General features: G+C 47.6%; 5 protein-coding genes across 5 annotated transcripts; 2 read left to right on the top strand and 3 right to left on the bottom strand.

Moving 5' to 3' along the window:
* Nucleotides 1–3,117: 3,117 nt before the first annotated feature.
* J4E88_002932 (uncharacterized protein) lies at nt 3,118–3,840 on the top strand (the record flags this gene model as incomplete). The annotated part of the gene is made up of 1 exon (XM_049396588.1): nt 3,118–3,840. The coding sequence occupies one exon, from the start codon at nt 3,118–3,120 to the stop codon at nt 3,838–3,840; it is 723 nt and encodes a 240-aa protein (XP_049257936.1).
* A 389-nt stretch (nt 3,841–4,229) lies between these two features.
* On the bottom strand, nt 4,230–7,775 carry J4E88_002931 (uncharacterized protein; the record flags this gene model as incomplete). Its single annotated transcript, XM_049396587.1, has 4 exons — nt 4,230–4,689; nt 4,743–5,209; nt 5,273–6,937; nt 6,987–7,775. The coding sequence occupies 4 exons, from the start codon at nt 7,773–7,775 to the stop codon at nt 4,230–4,232; spliced, it is 3,381 nt and encodes a 1,126-aa protein (XP_049257935.1).
* A 1,108-nt stretch (nt 7,776–8,883) lies between these two features.
* Nucleotides 8,884–11,223, bottom strand: J4E88_002930 (uncharacterized protein; the record flags this gene model as incomplete). The annotated part of the gene is made up of 2 exons (XM_049396586.1): nt 8,884–9,738; nt 9,787–11,223. The coding sequence occupies 2 exons, from the start codon at nt 11,221–11,223 to the stop codon at nt 8,884–8,886; spliced, it is 2,292 nt and encodes a 763-aa protein (XP_049257934.1).
* Nucleotides 11,224–11,492: 269 nt separating this feature from the next.
* J4E88_002929 (uncharacterized protein) lies at nt 11,493–12,833 on the bottom strand (the record flags this gene model as incomplete). Its single annotated transcript, XM_049396585.1, has 3 exons — nt 11,493–11,629; nt 11,680–12,696; nt 12,743–12,833. 3 exons carry the CDS (start codon nt 12,831–12,833, stop codon nt 11,493–11,495), a joined length of 1,245 nt encoding a protein of 414 aa, XP_049257933.1.
* A 545-nt stretch (nt 12,834–13,378) lies between these two features.
* J4E88_002928 (uncharacterized protein) lies at nt 13,379–14,380 on the top strand (the record flags this gene model as incomplete). The annotated part of the gene is made up of 3 exons (XM_049396584.1): nt 13,379–13,536; nt 13,592–13,887; nt 13,938–14,380. The coding sequence occupies 3 exons, from the start codon at nt 13,379–13,381 to the stop codon at nt 14,378–14,380; spliced, it is 897 nt and encodes a 298-aa protein (XP_049257932.1).
* Between the last annotated feature and the right edge of the window lie 471 nt (nt 14,381–14,851).

Below are 14,851 nucleotides of genomic sequence, written 5' to 3'. Positions count from 1 at the left end.
AGCTTTCTGTTAGTCTTTGTTATTAGTACAAAAGAGCTTTCTAAGAGCCTCTCTAAACTTCTTCTAGAATTTAGTAACTAGAGTGTTAGAATATTTATTTAAGGCTTAGATAATTACCTTCTACTTAGGTTTATAGTGCGCTAAAAGGTAATTAATCTTTATCTTATCTATAAACTTATAGTACTTTAATATATTCTTAAAACGCTTAAGAAACGTAGTAACGTTAGTTCTATTAAACACTAGAACTATCTCTAATAGGTATAGAAGAAGCTAGGTAGAATAGACTAGAGAGTAATTACCTAGCTACTAGAGAGACTAAGCTATTATCTAAAGAAGCTTTGCTATATTATTATTCTAAGGTTATACTAGAGGTTATGCCTAAGGCTGCTAGCTAGTAGTGCCTAAGAACTCTAGAATATCTAGCATCTTAATATTTTTCTAGAATAACGTAGGTATTACTTTAGGTTTTATAGGCTTAGTTTAGAGAGGCAAAGATAGTTGTTTAGCAAACTAGGCTTTTAAAGGGGCTTTAGTAACTAACTTAGATTATTTATTAACCTTAGCCTTATTAGATTAACTCTTACTTATTTATATAAGGTAGTATATAAGTATTGTAAATAGTATAATAGCTAGTGTAAATGTTAAACGTATAAGTGCTGTTAATTAGGTTTAACTATTTGCTTACTAATAAAGTTAGGTATTCTTTACTAGAAGAGCTATCGCTGCCTTTTTTATATACTATAATAGCTTTCTACTACTATCTTATTATTTAGCCTCTTCTTTTCTAGCTGTACTAGACTTAAGATCTACTACGTTAGCCTTTCTAACCTTTCTTAGGTCTTGTTATTTTTTCTTAGTAGAATAATATAGCTATATACTTTCTATTATATTATTTTCTATCTATATAGCTATCTAAAGAGTAATTAGCCTAGTCTAAACCTCTTATCTAGCTCTTTATATTACTTAGCGCAGCGCTACTATAGCTATATTATTTATTAGCCTAAGTAGTAGTTATTATTATCTAATTATTTGTGTTGTTAGAGGTCTCTTAGTGCGCCTACTTCTTAGGTATCTATACTATTAGGTTTCTATAGCTTATAGTTTGCTTCTACGCGTCTTTTAGGTATACTATTCTACGTATTATCTTATTCTCTATTTTATATACTTACTTATTACTTATTCTATTATATTACGCAATAATTATGTCTCTTCTAAAGTCTAGTTAAACTATTGTTTTAACAAGCCTTTAGTAGGTAAAATACGCACTTAAAGGTAGCGCGTAGCCTTTCTAAGGTAGAAGGCTAAATAGGTTAAGTTTTAGTTAGTTGCTATATATAGTAGAGAGATTAGAAGTATCTCTATTAGAATAGGTACTTAATATAGTTAATTATATTATGTATATATATATAGTTATTATTCTTGTCTAAACGCTATTTAGACCTAGCTTTTTCTAGCGCACTAACTCTTAAGCCTAATAGCTGTTTAGCCTATTATTATATTACTAGTTTTACTACTATAGTATTACTCTAGAATAAGTTTATAGTTACTATTATAATAGTTTTATATTATATTAGTATAAAGCTTACTATAGAGTTACGCTTTATAAAGCTAGTCTTTACTTTCTATTTACTTATTTATATAAAGTAGACTATTTCTCTACTAGTATTAGTAAGTTACTTTTATAAGTAGTTACTTATTAAGCTTAGTATCTTTCTATTTATAAGCTTTTAGCGTAATACTTAAATAATTCTTATTATTAAAATCTATATATTATAGATATTTTAAGTTACTTACTAACTTACTTAATAAGTACGTAGAGTATAGTAGCGCCTATAGCTATTATAAGTATTAGTAATAATAATTTTAGAAGTACTTACCTAATATAAAGATTAGTAGTAGTAGTAATAATAATAGTTATATACGTAAATATATTCTTAATAACTAAGTCTAATATAAAGTATTCTAAGTTAGTTAGTTAATATAATATAGTATAAAAGTACTTATATACTATAATTATTAGGTATATACTTCTATTATATAAGATATTATATATAGATAGATTTACTTATATAGTAGAACTTTTAAAGTTTCTTACTTAATTAGAGCTAGTTCTAATTAGGTAGAGATTATTAGTTTAAACTATAATAACTAACACTAGAAGAACTTATAAAAGAGATATAGTAAGAATATAGTTAAGAGCTTATTTAATTAGTATAGCTTTTAGTATTAGATTTAAGCTACTATTTATATCTTTAATAAGTTTTTAAATCTTTAATTTTACTATAAGCTATAAAATAAGAATAAAAGTAGAAAATAGAAAGTATATATATAAAAGTATAATTTTATAAGCTAAGATTTTAGTATTTTATTACTTTATAATTTATAGCTTAGTTAGTTATAAGCTATTAAAAATATATAATTATATTATAATTCTCTCTACTATAGTATAAGTAGATATTAGTATTTATAGAATAGTTATCTTACTACTCTAAATTTTAAAAGCTTTAACTATACTAAAGGTAGTAGCGCTAAGAATCTAAGTTTTAGTTTACTTAAAGTTTATACTTTTATAAAATTTTAACTTTTTTAGAAATATATTTTTTTATATACTAGTAATAAACTTTACTCTTTTTAGACTAGCTTATACTATAAAATTATTAGTTTACTAATAAACTAACTCTATACTATAGCTTTTTATATATAAAAAGCTTATAGCTTTAAAATAACTTTATATAAAAATTCTTACTAATAATACTATATCTACTAAAAATAAAATTATTAAGATACTTATATATAAAAGTTAAAGAAAAGTATAAAAATAAGTAAGATATATTTTAGTTTTAGTTTAAAGTAAGTAAGAGAGATAAATAAATTAAGTAAACTAGTAATTAATAAGCTTATAGGCATACTCTAATATCTTCTGCAGCGTGACATTAGGCATAAGATGCAAGTAGCAGCGCTGGGGGTAGCCGTTCGGCCTCATCCCCGGAAAGGCTGACGTCACAGGGTCTTCAACCCAATTCGGTGGCATCCTCGGCTTACACACCCCACGCCCTCCATCCCCAGCGGGAAGATCCCACCTCACCAGAATCAATTGCAACCCCGAAATCATCCAAAATGACAAAATCCGCTTCCTTCGACGTAATAGGCACCTGCTTCGCCTTCTCCGCCCCCATCACCACCATCCAATCGCGTCTCGGCCCCAAACTCACCACCGCAGCCGTAGACCCCAAGACGCTCTTCTTCAGCTGGTTCTACGCCGCGCAACGCGACTTCACATATGTCTCTATGAGTGGCTCCTACGTGCCCATTGCGCAAGTCCTCAAGTCGACTTTCCGCCGCGCATGTGCCGTGGTCGACCTACCCCTCGACGCCATCACCGATGAAGACGTTGACGAAGTGATGAAAGCGTTTAAAGCCATGGGGCCGCGGGATGGGCTGAAGACTTGTTTTGATGGGCTGAGAGAGGCGGGGTGGGATGTTTATGGTGTTACGAATGGGGGGTCTGAGACGAGTCTGGCGTATTATCATAATGCGGGGATCGAGCTGGACGCGGAGCATTTGCTTAGTTGTGATGCTATCAAGATTGCGAAACCGGATGTGAGGGTGTATGAGAACGCGGATAGGCATTTGACGGAGAGAGGCTTGGCTAAGGGAGACGGAGAGAGGTGGTTTGTTGCGGCGCACGCGTGGGATCTGATTGCTGCGAGGAAGGCTGGGTTCAAGACTGCGTATCTGGACTTTGAAGAACACGATCCGTGTACGGATGTCTTCGGCGAGTTCGATTTGTATGCGTCTAGTATGGAGGATCTCTTGATCAAATTGAAGGAGAGCAAGTGAGGTTGGCGTAAAGTCAATCACCTAGACGTCTACGTTGCCCTCAAGTGTTCTGAATGTTGATACGCGATGCTGTTGTAGGCTCCAGAGTCCACTAACAGCAATGTAAACAAAGCGACCCAGAAGCCTACATCGCCTTAGCATGTCGCCCATTTTGAGGTTTGATATTAATGTAGGCTGCAGGACACGAGATGAGTTATAGTGTATCAAGAATATTGGGCCGAAGCCTGGAGGCTACGTAAGACTGAAAACTCGCCAGGAGTCACTAATCCCGCAGACGTATCCGTCCGGATACCATGAGATTCTGTGCAAGGTACCGCCTTTTCTGCCCTCCCTAGAGCAGCCCACGCACCAAAAGCAGCCATTTTCCCCACCATGAAGTCCCATGCCCTCTATCTAAAGAGACTCCTGAGCTCCTCCAGCCTCTGCTTCGTAGCCTCCTCCTTGCCCTTGCGCTCCTTTGCCATCGTCATATTAGCTAGAGCCTTTTTCTTATCCTGGAGTACTAGCATCTTCTCTTCAAAGCTGTTCTGCATGATAAAGCGCTTAATAGTAACCTCCCTATCTTGACCAAGCCGATGAACACGATCAACAGCTTGCGCCTCAGCTGCCGGATTGAACTGCGGCTCCATCATGAACACTTTGTTGGCTGTTGTAAGATTGAGACCGAGACCTCCTGCGCCAATAGATACAAGCATAACGCGGACTGCAGGGTTCTCGCGGAGGGCCTGCATAGACTTGTCGCGGTTTTCGCGCGACATGCGGCCATCGAGGCGGACGAGCGAGTGGCCGGCGTTCTTGAGAGCAATTTCGATGAGGTCGAGGTGTGTGGTCCATGAGGAGAATACAATGCTGTGAAAGTCAGTAAAGCACGTCTCGGTGTGGCAATGTAGGCATCAACTCACCTTTTGATCGGCCTCTCATCCGGATTCTGCTCGCTCCATACACGGAACTCTTGCAGGTCGTTGAGTAGAGCTTGGGCCTTCGTATGCGGGCCAGTGTAGCTTCCGATCTTCTTCGCCAGTTTTGGATCTTTTCGGATCTGATTCTGCTCCTCGATGTAGTTGTAGTAGTCCGTGCGTTCGAGCTTGAGGACCGTGGGCCGGTTGACGTCGTCACAAACGTGGCAACGAACTGAACCATCTGCCACGAGGTTATTTTTCCACTGATCCTTCAGCTTCTTGATGTGACGTGGGCAGACGAGGTGGTAGCATGTGGTCATGTAGCCAATATCTTCCTGGACGTTGCCATCTTCATCTTCGTCGTCATCGGAATCATCCTCTAATAAAGACTTCTTATCTGGGCAGTACAGGCAGTCAGCTGCACTCGTCGAATCGAGGAGAGTGAGCATCTCGTAGGCTTGTTGACGTGTCTACATATTGATGAACGAAGTCAGTGAATGTCTCACAACGGTTTGTATGCGGATAGTACTTACGAGCTGTGGCCTATCGCTGTCCTCCTCATCTATCTCCATGGGCTTCTCATAGGTCATGCCGTCGGTAGTCTTAAGCGCCTCTTCACTGAGCAGATCACGACCATGAGCGCAGATCAATCGAAGATTTAGGATTGCGGTCAAGATCTTGGCGTATGATCGTCCACCCATCTTATCGCCCTGGGTGACAGCATTCACCTTGCGTTGAGTATCCCTCTCGAACCAGTCATGTAACTGCTGCTCTTCCTTAGAGAACTGCAATCTGACAACGTAGTCAAGCTTCTTGGGGACCTCGTCCTTGATGATCTCCTTGGTACGACGAATGGTAACGGTGCTGACAAGCAGCTGAAGCTTCGTTACAACGTTGGGGTCGGCGTTCTTGAAAGGACCGAGGATGAACTGGTTGAAGCCGCTGGGAGTATCGAAAGGCTTCAACTTGATGAAGTTGAAGAGAGCACCCAGATCTTCAAGTCGATTCTGAACAGGCGTACCGGTTACAGCCCAACGACGTTGACCCATCATCGTACATGCTGCCTTGGACTGGTTGGTCGGGTTGCGAATTGTATGTGCTTCATCCAGAACAATGCGGAACCAGTTGATGTAGGGCAACGCTCGTTTCTTGTCTGTGAGGTCTTTCGCGATGATGTGGTACGTTGTCAAGATTATGTCGTGATCTGCAAGGACCTCAGGTGTTATGCTGAACCGCTCTGAGCCGTGGTACCGCTTCCACTTCAGGGTGCTTGTGCCCTGTGGAAAGTGGTCCTTGATCTGCTCCTTCCAGTTCGTCATGGTGCTGAGAGGACAAACAAGAAGTGTTGCTCGACTATTGATGGTGGGCTGGATCATGCCTGGGTAGGGCCTCGGGGGTGGCCGCTTCTGGCAGAAGTCTTTGGCAGATACAATCGAGGTATCGTCGCAGATGAGTGATAGGATGCTGAGCGTCTTACCCAATCCCATCTCGTCAGCCAGGATGCCACCAAGACTAGGTCTGGGCTGATCTTCCGTCTGTTCGCCCGTGATGATATGCATGTAATACTTGCGTCCATTATCCCGATACTTCGGAGCCCATAATGAGTCCTTGCGTTTGTCGTAGACATCTGGCGGGTGCTCTTGTTCGTGGTCGACCATGAAGTAAAGCGCCTGCTTTTGGTGAGGGTACAGCTCGGTTTTGATGAGGGTTGAAGGCTCTCGAATCGGAACTTCTTCCGAGCCACTGACAACCGTATCGAAGACGTCTTCGACATCAGCGCGGATCTCGTCGACACTGCGAAGGACATAGGTGTTTGTGGCAGCGCCAACGGCGTACTGTGTGGACGGCTGGAAATCGGGTTGTCCTACTTGATTTTTCTGGAACCCCTCCTTCGACTGTGGGTTGTAGTAATCATGGCGCGCGAGTTCGAAGACGGGGTTCTCAAGGATGAGATTCTTGCTCCTGAGATATCTTCCAAGGTGATCCGCAGACTTACGTGGACAGTACAGCTGTAAGGTCATACCAACAAGTGCAGAGATTTGACTGCCAGGCGGTCCTTCGTTGGGAAGCTTTCGGCGTGGTTCAGTCCAGGCCAGCCACTTTAGACCGTTGGTTTGCGCGCTATCGATCAGTGGTGTGAGACCTTGTGCGGTCTTCATGTCGACCCTGCCGAACTCTTTACCCATACCGTCAAGAACCTGGATTGGTCAGTTTATGCTATACGCGTATTTTGCATTGGAATCATACCATAATGATCTGGTTTCCTTTGTGACCGCCACCCCTGCGGAAGGATACCTTGATTCTGCTTTGGCCACCATGATTGCCATGGAACTTCTTAGGGTCGGGAAAAGGGACCACGTGAGCCTGAATGTAGGTCTGCTTGAGCTTGCCAATGCAGATGTCATCGTTGCTGTTATCGTGAACGACCTGGATCTCGTCTTCGTCGTCGCTCATGGTCAAGTCTATTGCGGGTCCCTGTTGCGGCGGCGGGGCAGGTGATTGTCCGTTCTGAAGCTCAAGTGCACTCCCACCAGCGAAGTTGGGCCGATTGCCGTTCTTCCGCTCAGTCTTGATGCGCTTGGCAGGTGATGACGTACGCTCTTGAACGTTGTGTAGGCGTTCGACGAGCGAGACTTGGCCAGCAATAGTGGGGTCAGTACGGCCGCGGTCAGTGTCGTTACCGGATGATGCAGGGCGCTTGGGAGTCGACGAGTTCGGATTGAGAAGCGCGCGTGGATCGAATTGCGGAGTGTGTGCTGCAGACGTTCCGTTGTTGTGTGCCTGGTTGTGGTGGGTCGTGTGGTCGCCTGGCACGTGCGTGGTTAGTTCTGGGTGTGGTTCTGCTTCTACGTCGGCGCCTGGGTGACTTGTGAACGCAGGTGCATCCGGCAGCGAATCAACGGGTGAGGAGGTGACAATGGGCTCGTAGGCGGAAGGATCAGGCTCAGGCTGGTGCTCGTAGACAGTAGGCTCGTATACGGCCAGCTCCGATCTCGCAGAGGAGTCAGACGCTGGACTGACTTCCATAGTCTCCATGCTGGGCGTGGTGGTCAAAGGGAAGGAGCGATGACGAAGATGCGTGGAAGTCCTCAACACCAGGACTGATATCAAGGGCGAGTAGGCAATTTTGGGTAAAGAGGTGGAAGAAGGTGAGGAGAAAGAGAGAGATTGAAGATATACCTGTTCTACGTACCCTCCTCGGGTCAAGTAATAGGGCGGGATTAAGCTTGTCCATGATGGGCTCGCAATCAAAGTCACAAGGACTCTACAGGTGAGAGAGCTTCAGGTAATTCTGGCAGGTCCCCTCAGCGCTTCCAAGCTCTTCCAGCCCTTCCAACGATGTTGATGCCGAAGCGCATCTGATAGTCCGGATGCCAAGCCCTGATCCTTTCGCTCGCCACAAATCACGCGTTTTCAGGGTGTCTCGATGCGCTCAGAGAGCCCTCAGAACTGCTGCGGATCCTCTGAAGTCTGGTTGCGGTCGATGCAGGGCGCGAAGTTCCGAGGCTCGAAATGTTGAGATGATGGCGCGTAGTCGCTTAGTATACCCGGTCGTCGGGTAAGTGAAGGTAGACGTATGGTTTCGCGTCCCAGCGGCGGCAGGTTTGCCAGGCAACAATGCGGTCGGATACAGGTTCAGATGAACAAAGAGTCATTCATTTGTACCGTGGTGCGTGGGTGAAATGGCGCTGTTGCCTTTCCTGTTGATCGTGGGAAGTCATCGCGTGTGGCTGAGAAGGGCTAGCAGGAGTGTCAGATGACCCTCTCGATAATTCACGGGACATCGGCAAAGGGTCGCTGCCCGCGATTGTCGGGGGGAACCGATAAAGATTGCACAAGAGAAGCAAGCAAGAGTCTCATCAGCTCGCGGACGACGCGCATGTATCACTCAGGTTATTAAAGGGTGTGGGGGTTGCGCAGCGTACGCGAAGGTGTGGGTGCACCAGCAGGATAGCGGAGCTGTCCCGCTACTACTACACACATGTTGCTATCCGTAGATTCTGTACGACAAAACGCCTCCCATGCTGCCCAACCGGATGCCTATGTTATAGTCACAGCAACCTTGCGCCCGTGATGCAAGACAACTCTCTCACGCACAATGCCATAATGTAAAAAAAGTGCCTCAAACTGGGCGATCATCTGCTCAGCACCAGGTAAACACCGGGTTCCGCCCCTTGACCATCTCCAAACGTTCTACGATGACCTTTTTCCTGTTACCTTCCATATCTTCGTTTGCAGCGTATCCTAAATCGCCGTCGTCGTCAAAGCCATAATCATCAAGGTCCCTCCTATGAGTCAAGGAGTGGCGCCTATGGTGTCGTGAGTCGCGCGTGTTTCGGCGAGGCGCATCGTAACTCATGCGCGACTGATGCGTAGGCCGGCCATTTGAGTGACTGTTCAAATTACGCGAACCCCAGTACACGTCGCTTACAGTCGCTGGTGATTCTGGGCCTTGGTCAGGGCGTCGTACGTCGAGAGAGGATGAGCCGCGCGTGAGGTTGAAGCGATTCTCGTGAGCGGACTCGAGGGGTGGCGAGTTCATGAGGAGGTCTTTCTGAGGCTTCTGTGGCGGCGTAGAGACAGCTGTAATATCCATCTCTTCATGTTCTTCCTCCACCCTTGGTTGTCTGCCCGGTGGCTGTTTCCTCCGCATCTCCGCAGACGGAGCTCTCAGCGGCACAGCGATGGGTATCTCGACAATGTCATCCCAGACACATACACGTGCCCTTCTCGTGAGCTCGAGCGGCCCAAGATCCGGTGTCTTCAGTGTCTCCACCACATTCCAAGCCTGTCCCTTCATAACCGCGATCTGTTTCGCATACATGCGCTCCTTGAAATCAGCATCTTGTGAGAAGCACTTTCGGAGTGCCGATTGTGTGTCGCTCCACCATTGTTTCGAGGTGAGGAGGGGAAGGAAATGGCGGCGGGTGGCTTCGGAGAAGGGCTGGCCGATGAGCGAGACGGGTAGGAAGAGCCATCCAAAGGGATAGCTGCGCCACTGTGATCATGTTAGCATAGCGTTGGGGAGTTCTGAGCAGGTACTCACAGCATCAGGGTGCTTCCAGGGCCACGACAAACTGTTGTCAATGGCGCCGATGGTTACTGTGGGTGTCGGCCCACTCTGCATGGGTGTGTTCGACCGGCTAGTAGTGGTCATGGGTTCCCTTCGCCCGTAGGGGTCAGACTCCTCCATCGATTGCCTTGTGTAGGAGCTCGGTTGATGGTCGTCGTCATCGTCATCGTCGTGTTCCATCTTCGGCGGTTCTGCGACAATGGAGGCCTGTTGCGTCTTCTGGTCAATCTTGATCATCCAGTTGTCCAGGCCTCTGTCGGTGTTCCGCATGATGTAGTCGAGGATGACCAATTTCTCCAACTGCTCTCTGAACGACTGTTGAATTGCAGGCGTCCAAAAGCCTCTCCGATGGTGTTGTGCGTCCCCGTTGCCAGATTGTTCGTCCTCGTCCTCTCCGTCTGACTGCGAGCCATTTGGTCTGCAGTCTTCAGCCCATCTCCGCTTCTTCTTCCGTGCCGCCCTATCCGCATTGTGGTTTGTATTATGCTGATCTGGCCACGGGTTCTCCTTGAGGAAGATGTTCGCGTCTTTGAAGCCCTTCAGGAACACCTGGAAACTCCCAAGCTTCTCGGGAAAGGGCTTCCTTTTCCTGTAGTATGCGCGCCGATCCCAGAAGTCATAATGGAAGGATTTTGAGGACAGACCGACGACGTCGGTGTAGGGTACGAGGTTGGTGCGCAGCTGGGTATCGAGGACGTATGCGGCGGCTTCGGAGATGTAGGAGAGGTTGGGAATGAGGCAGGCGCGACCGAAGAAGAATGGGAACAGGTTGCGATGTATCCACTTGGTCCATTTGGGGTTGCGCGACGCGTAGGGCTCTTCGTCTTTAGGCTTGAACACGCCCACCACCTTGCCCTGTGTGGTGCGCGCGAAGTAGCTGCCCGAACTACCCTGTGTAATCAACAGGGGATGCACATCCATCTCGATGGCCGTCCTAACGCTTTCCACGATATCGTCGAATTCGAGCTTCGTCAAGCGATCGGAGGGCACGTCGTAGTCGAATGTGAGCGACTCCGCCGTTGCCGGTCGCACCCAGTCTGGCGCCTGGAAGACTGAGTGATGGATCTCGAGCGTCTCCTCGTCTGCCGAGTCTTTCTGCTTCTTGATCTTGAACTTTTGCGCAATCTCGTCGGCCCATCGCTCAAATCGCGCATTGATGGCCTTTATGTCCACGCCGGAATTGGCACGTTGCCGTCGCCCCGACGTGCCCTTTCTATGATTCGGTGAACTCGCGCCTGAGCCATTCATGCGCATATTCGAGTTCCGTTGCGGTTGTATTGGTGCATATTGCGCGTTGGACAGGGGATTCTGGTGGTGGTCGCCCTCGAAGTCGCTGCCGGGGTCGTCTTCTTCCTCGGCTTGGGCTATTCGGGCATAACCCGAAGTCGGCGGTCGTTTTGATTTTGGCATTGTGGGTTTAGGAGAGCGAAGGAATCAAGGTCGGTCGGAGTTTGCTGTTCGTGACTTGGTGCCTGCGATTATGGTGAAATGACGACCGCGGACACAGCTGCTGCAGGGGTCTGAGGCGCTAGTGTTCCGCTGTGGATCATCACATGCAAGACGCCCACACCGTGCATCTGATTCTAGATCGACCGAATATCTATATGCTGTGGGGTATCGAAGTCTATCTGCAGTACGCTCAAAGAACTACTCAAGTATTCGCGGCATCGATCCATCATCTAGAAGCTATCGTCAAGATCCACTTGGCGTCTTACCACACTCGGACTGTCCTCGTCCATACCACCCGTTGAGTCTGTAATATCGCCGCCGGCTGTCATGAGCAAGTCATCCACAATGCGCTTGCTAGCTTCTCGGGCTGTTCCGTATGTTAGCATTTCCTTGATATGTGAGGAGAAGAAATCTTACCAGGCGTCTGCATCAGCTTGCTCTGTGGAATATGGAATTGGATTGTCTTCGGAGGACTCAAGTCAACATCGTCGTCCTCTTCGTCGCTGTCATCGAAGATTGTGCCGCCAGTCCGGTGGATGCTCATGGGTTGTTTGCCTTTGGCAGGTGTCTGTATACTTATACCAGGTGTCCGCGGCGTCTTCATGGGCGAAAAGATGTCGGCGCGTAGTTGTGGGGCTGGTGAAGAGGGAGGTGAAGAGTCGAAGTCTAGCAGCTTGGTAGCTGCGCTTCGTGGTGTAGGTGCTCCGCGTTGGCCGCCGGTGCGAGGGGTGAAGGCACCCGTCGGTTTGTACTTCCTCGGACTGATGAGGGGTGTAGCTTGTACGCGGTACGTCTTGTCGAGAACGCGATGAAGCAGCGGGTCGTTGTTGACGTAGGACTGTTTCGTGGCTGTAGGCTGCATGAACGGCGAGGACTCAAAGCCGCTCATATCTGGAAGGGCTTGCGACTTGCCAGGCGTGACAGGTTCCAGCTTCGGCGTCTTCGTGCCGCCAATGTTGGGTCTGAATTCGGACTTCAATGCCTCGTAAGGCGAAGACATGCCAGCGAACTGAGGCTGCTCCTCATATTCGCTCTCTTCCTCGTCCTCGTGGTGTTTGCCTCTTGTGGTGGAAGGTGGAGCCCGCGGAGTGCTGTGACCGAGCGAGGGCGAGTCGAAACCGAGAGTCGATTCGGCGTCTTCTTGTGCGGACAAGGGCCGTGGTGGTGTGGTCGTCGTTCCAGTCACGGTATCCTCGTCCTCTACCGTCTCGTCATCGTACGTTTGTGACTGTTCAGTCTCGTCTTGTACAGCTGATTCGTCTTGCTCGGGGGCTTCGTAGCCCGAAAGTGAGACATTGGCGCTGGCCTCGAAGAACTGTTTCCAGAACTTGGAGCCTTCCCAAACAGCTTCCGAGTGTTTTCCGTATTGTTCGACGATCGGCAGGATACCGGTTGTTACGATGCGATGGGCGCGGCTGAAGTTTTGGTCGATTTCTGCTTGGGTCAGTCGCGATGGTGGGGTGCTCAAAGCTGTGTTTACCTTGCAGTGTGAGAGTGATGGACTGCTCTAGCTTCTCCAGTTCCTCTGTCAGCGACAGATTGCGCTGCGGCGCCATACTCATGCGCGACATGGTGTAGTTCGCGTCTAGCAATGGTAGGCGCGGTCGGTGCCTGACGCGCTTTGTCGTGTTCGGGACGAAGACTCGCGATTCCTTGGCACCCCCGAAGTTCCCCGCACCTTCACCCAACACTAGCTCTCCCCATCACGCGTCTGTCGTTAACGATGCTTTTCTCAAACTCGACTCATACCTGCTCGAACAAGCGTGCGGAACCGTACCGCTCGACTCGTGTAACTACTGCACTCGCACTAGAATGGCATGGTTACCTAGGTATCAACGTCATTCCCGGACCTCTTAAACCCGATGAGGATGCGTAGGTTTGCGCCATGCAACCGACATGCCCATGGTACGAGAGGGGTTATGCATACGCTACGCCTGTTCCGCATGCCCGGTTAGCCCATGTGAGCTTGCCGGTATGAGGAGATCTGGGGTAATGTACATGCATATGTAGCCGCTGAGGTGCATGCTTGACTGCCTCGTTGTCTCCTTAGTTTACCTCTCCTTCTCTTCGTCGTATCGGGCTCTCGACTTGCTATCACGCCAGAACAACAATAATCATGTCGTTTCGTCTGCCAACAAGAACAGTGTGTCAAGCTGTCCCCAGACTTGCAAGTATACCACGAGTGGCTTCCCGAGCACCACGATGGGCGCGTAGCTACGCAGTCACTTCAGACCAGAATAGAACAGCCATCGTAACGGGCTCTGCTCGCGGAATGTGAGACTCATGTACTTCATGAATGTACTCAATAGGGTTGACTAACCTTTGACAGCGGCAAGGCCATTGCTCTTCGACTAGCCAATGACGGATACGATGTCTGCATCAACGATATTGAAGCCAACAAATCTGGCGCCGATGAAGTCGTCAAAGAGATACAAGGCCTGGGGAGAAAGTCTTTCGCGTACACAGCCGATGTTTCGAACTTGAGCGAGGTTCAAGGTCTGGTGAAAGCATCTGTCTCGGAATTAGGACCTCTAAACACGATGGTGGCGAATGCCGGTATCGCACAGGTCAAAGCACTTCTCGATCTTACGGAACAAGATCTCAAGCGCATGTTCGAAGTCAATGGTAAGTGTTTTTCCGTACAGCATGAAGACAGTCCATTAATACATTTGCAGTATTCGGCGTCTACAACTGCTACTCCACAGCCGCCAAGCAAATGATCTCGCAAGGCAACGGCGGCAAAATCCTCGGCGCAGCGTCAATCGTAGCATTCAAGCCTTTCGCGCTTCTGTCTCACTACAGTGCCTCCAAATGGGCTGTCCGTGGCCTCACTCAAGCTTTCGCCATGGAAATGGCTGAACACAAGATCACCGTGAACGCCTATGCGCCAGGCATCGTTGGCACAGCCATGTGGGATCTGATTGACGAAAAGTTGGGTGAGAAGACAGGGGCAAAGAAGGGCGACACGATTAAGAAGTACACCGATGAGTTGATTGCGCTGGGTCGGACTAGTGTACCAGAGGACGTGAGCAGTACGGTCAGCTTCCTGTGCAGTAAGGATAGCGACTACATGACAGGGCAGACTATTGTCATCGACGGTGGTATCATTTTCACTTAATTCATGCTGATAGTTGACAACAGTAGCTCTACTGTCTACGTACTTGTGTCATTTTCCATTGCTCGCAACCAGTTGATCGTCTTATCTATTTGACAGGCCACTTAGTACCGCCAGCATTCCAGTGACAACTTACTCTATATAAATCCCCGCATGTTCAGTCGCAATACACCCACCTACTATCATCCCAAAACCCTATTCATTATCACCACAAGACAAACATCATCATGAGTCTCTGGCATGGCGGTGAGTTTTATGCCTTGTCTGGTATAAGGCCTCAATACAAGCCCTGGGGTTACTATGAATTCGACCCTCATGGTTGTCTAACTGGCCCTCTGGGTCACCAAAGTAACCCTACTCCACTTGCCGCACGTACAAATCCTCGCACGAGGGTTAGCCATAACGCAAATGTACCTGACGCCAGACTCGCCTCTCTTGTCACAGTTGATGGATCGGTATTACATAGTTGGCAGG

The sequence above is a fragment of the Alternaria novae-zelandiae genome, assembly GCF_023758075.1.
Source record: "Alternaria novae-zelandiae strain BMP 2774 chromosome Unknown scaffold_4, whole genome shotgun sequence".
Lineage (NCBI taxonomy): Eukaryota > Fungi > Ascomycota > Dothideomycetes > Pleosporales > Pleosporaceae > Alternaria > Alternaria novae-zelandiae.
Note: the sequence above shows the minus strand (reverse complement) of the source record. Positions and strands in the feature narration are given on the sequence as shown.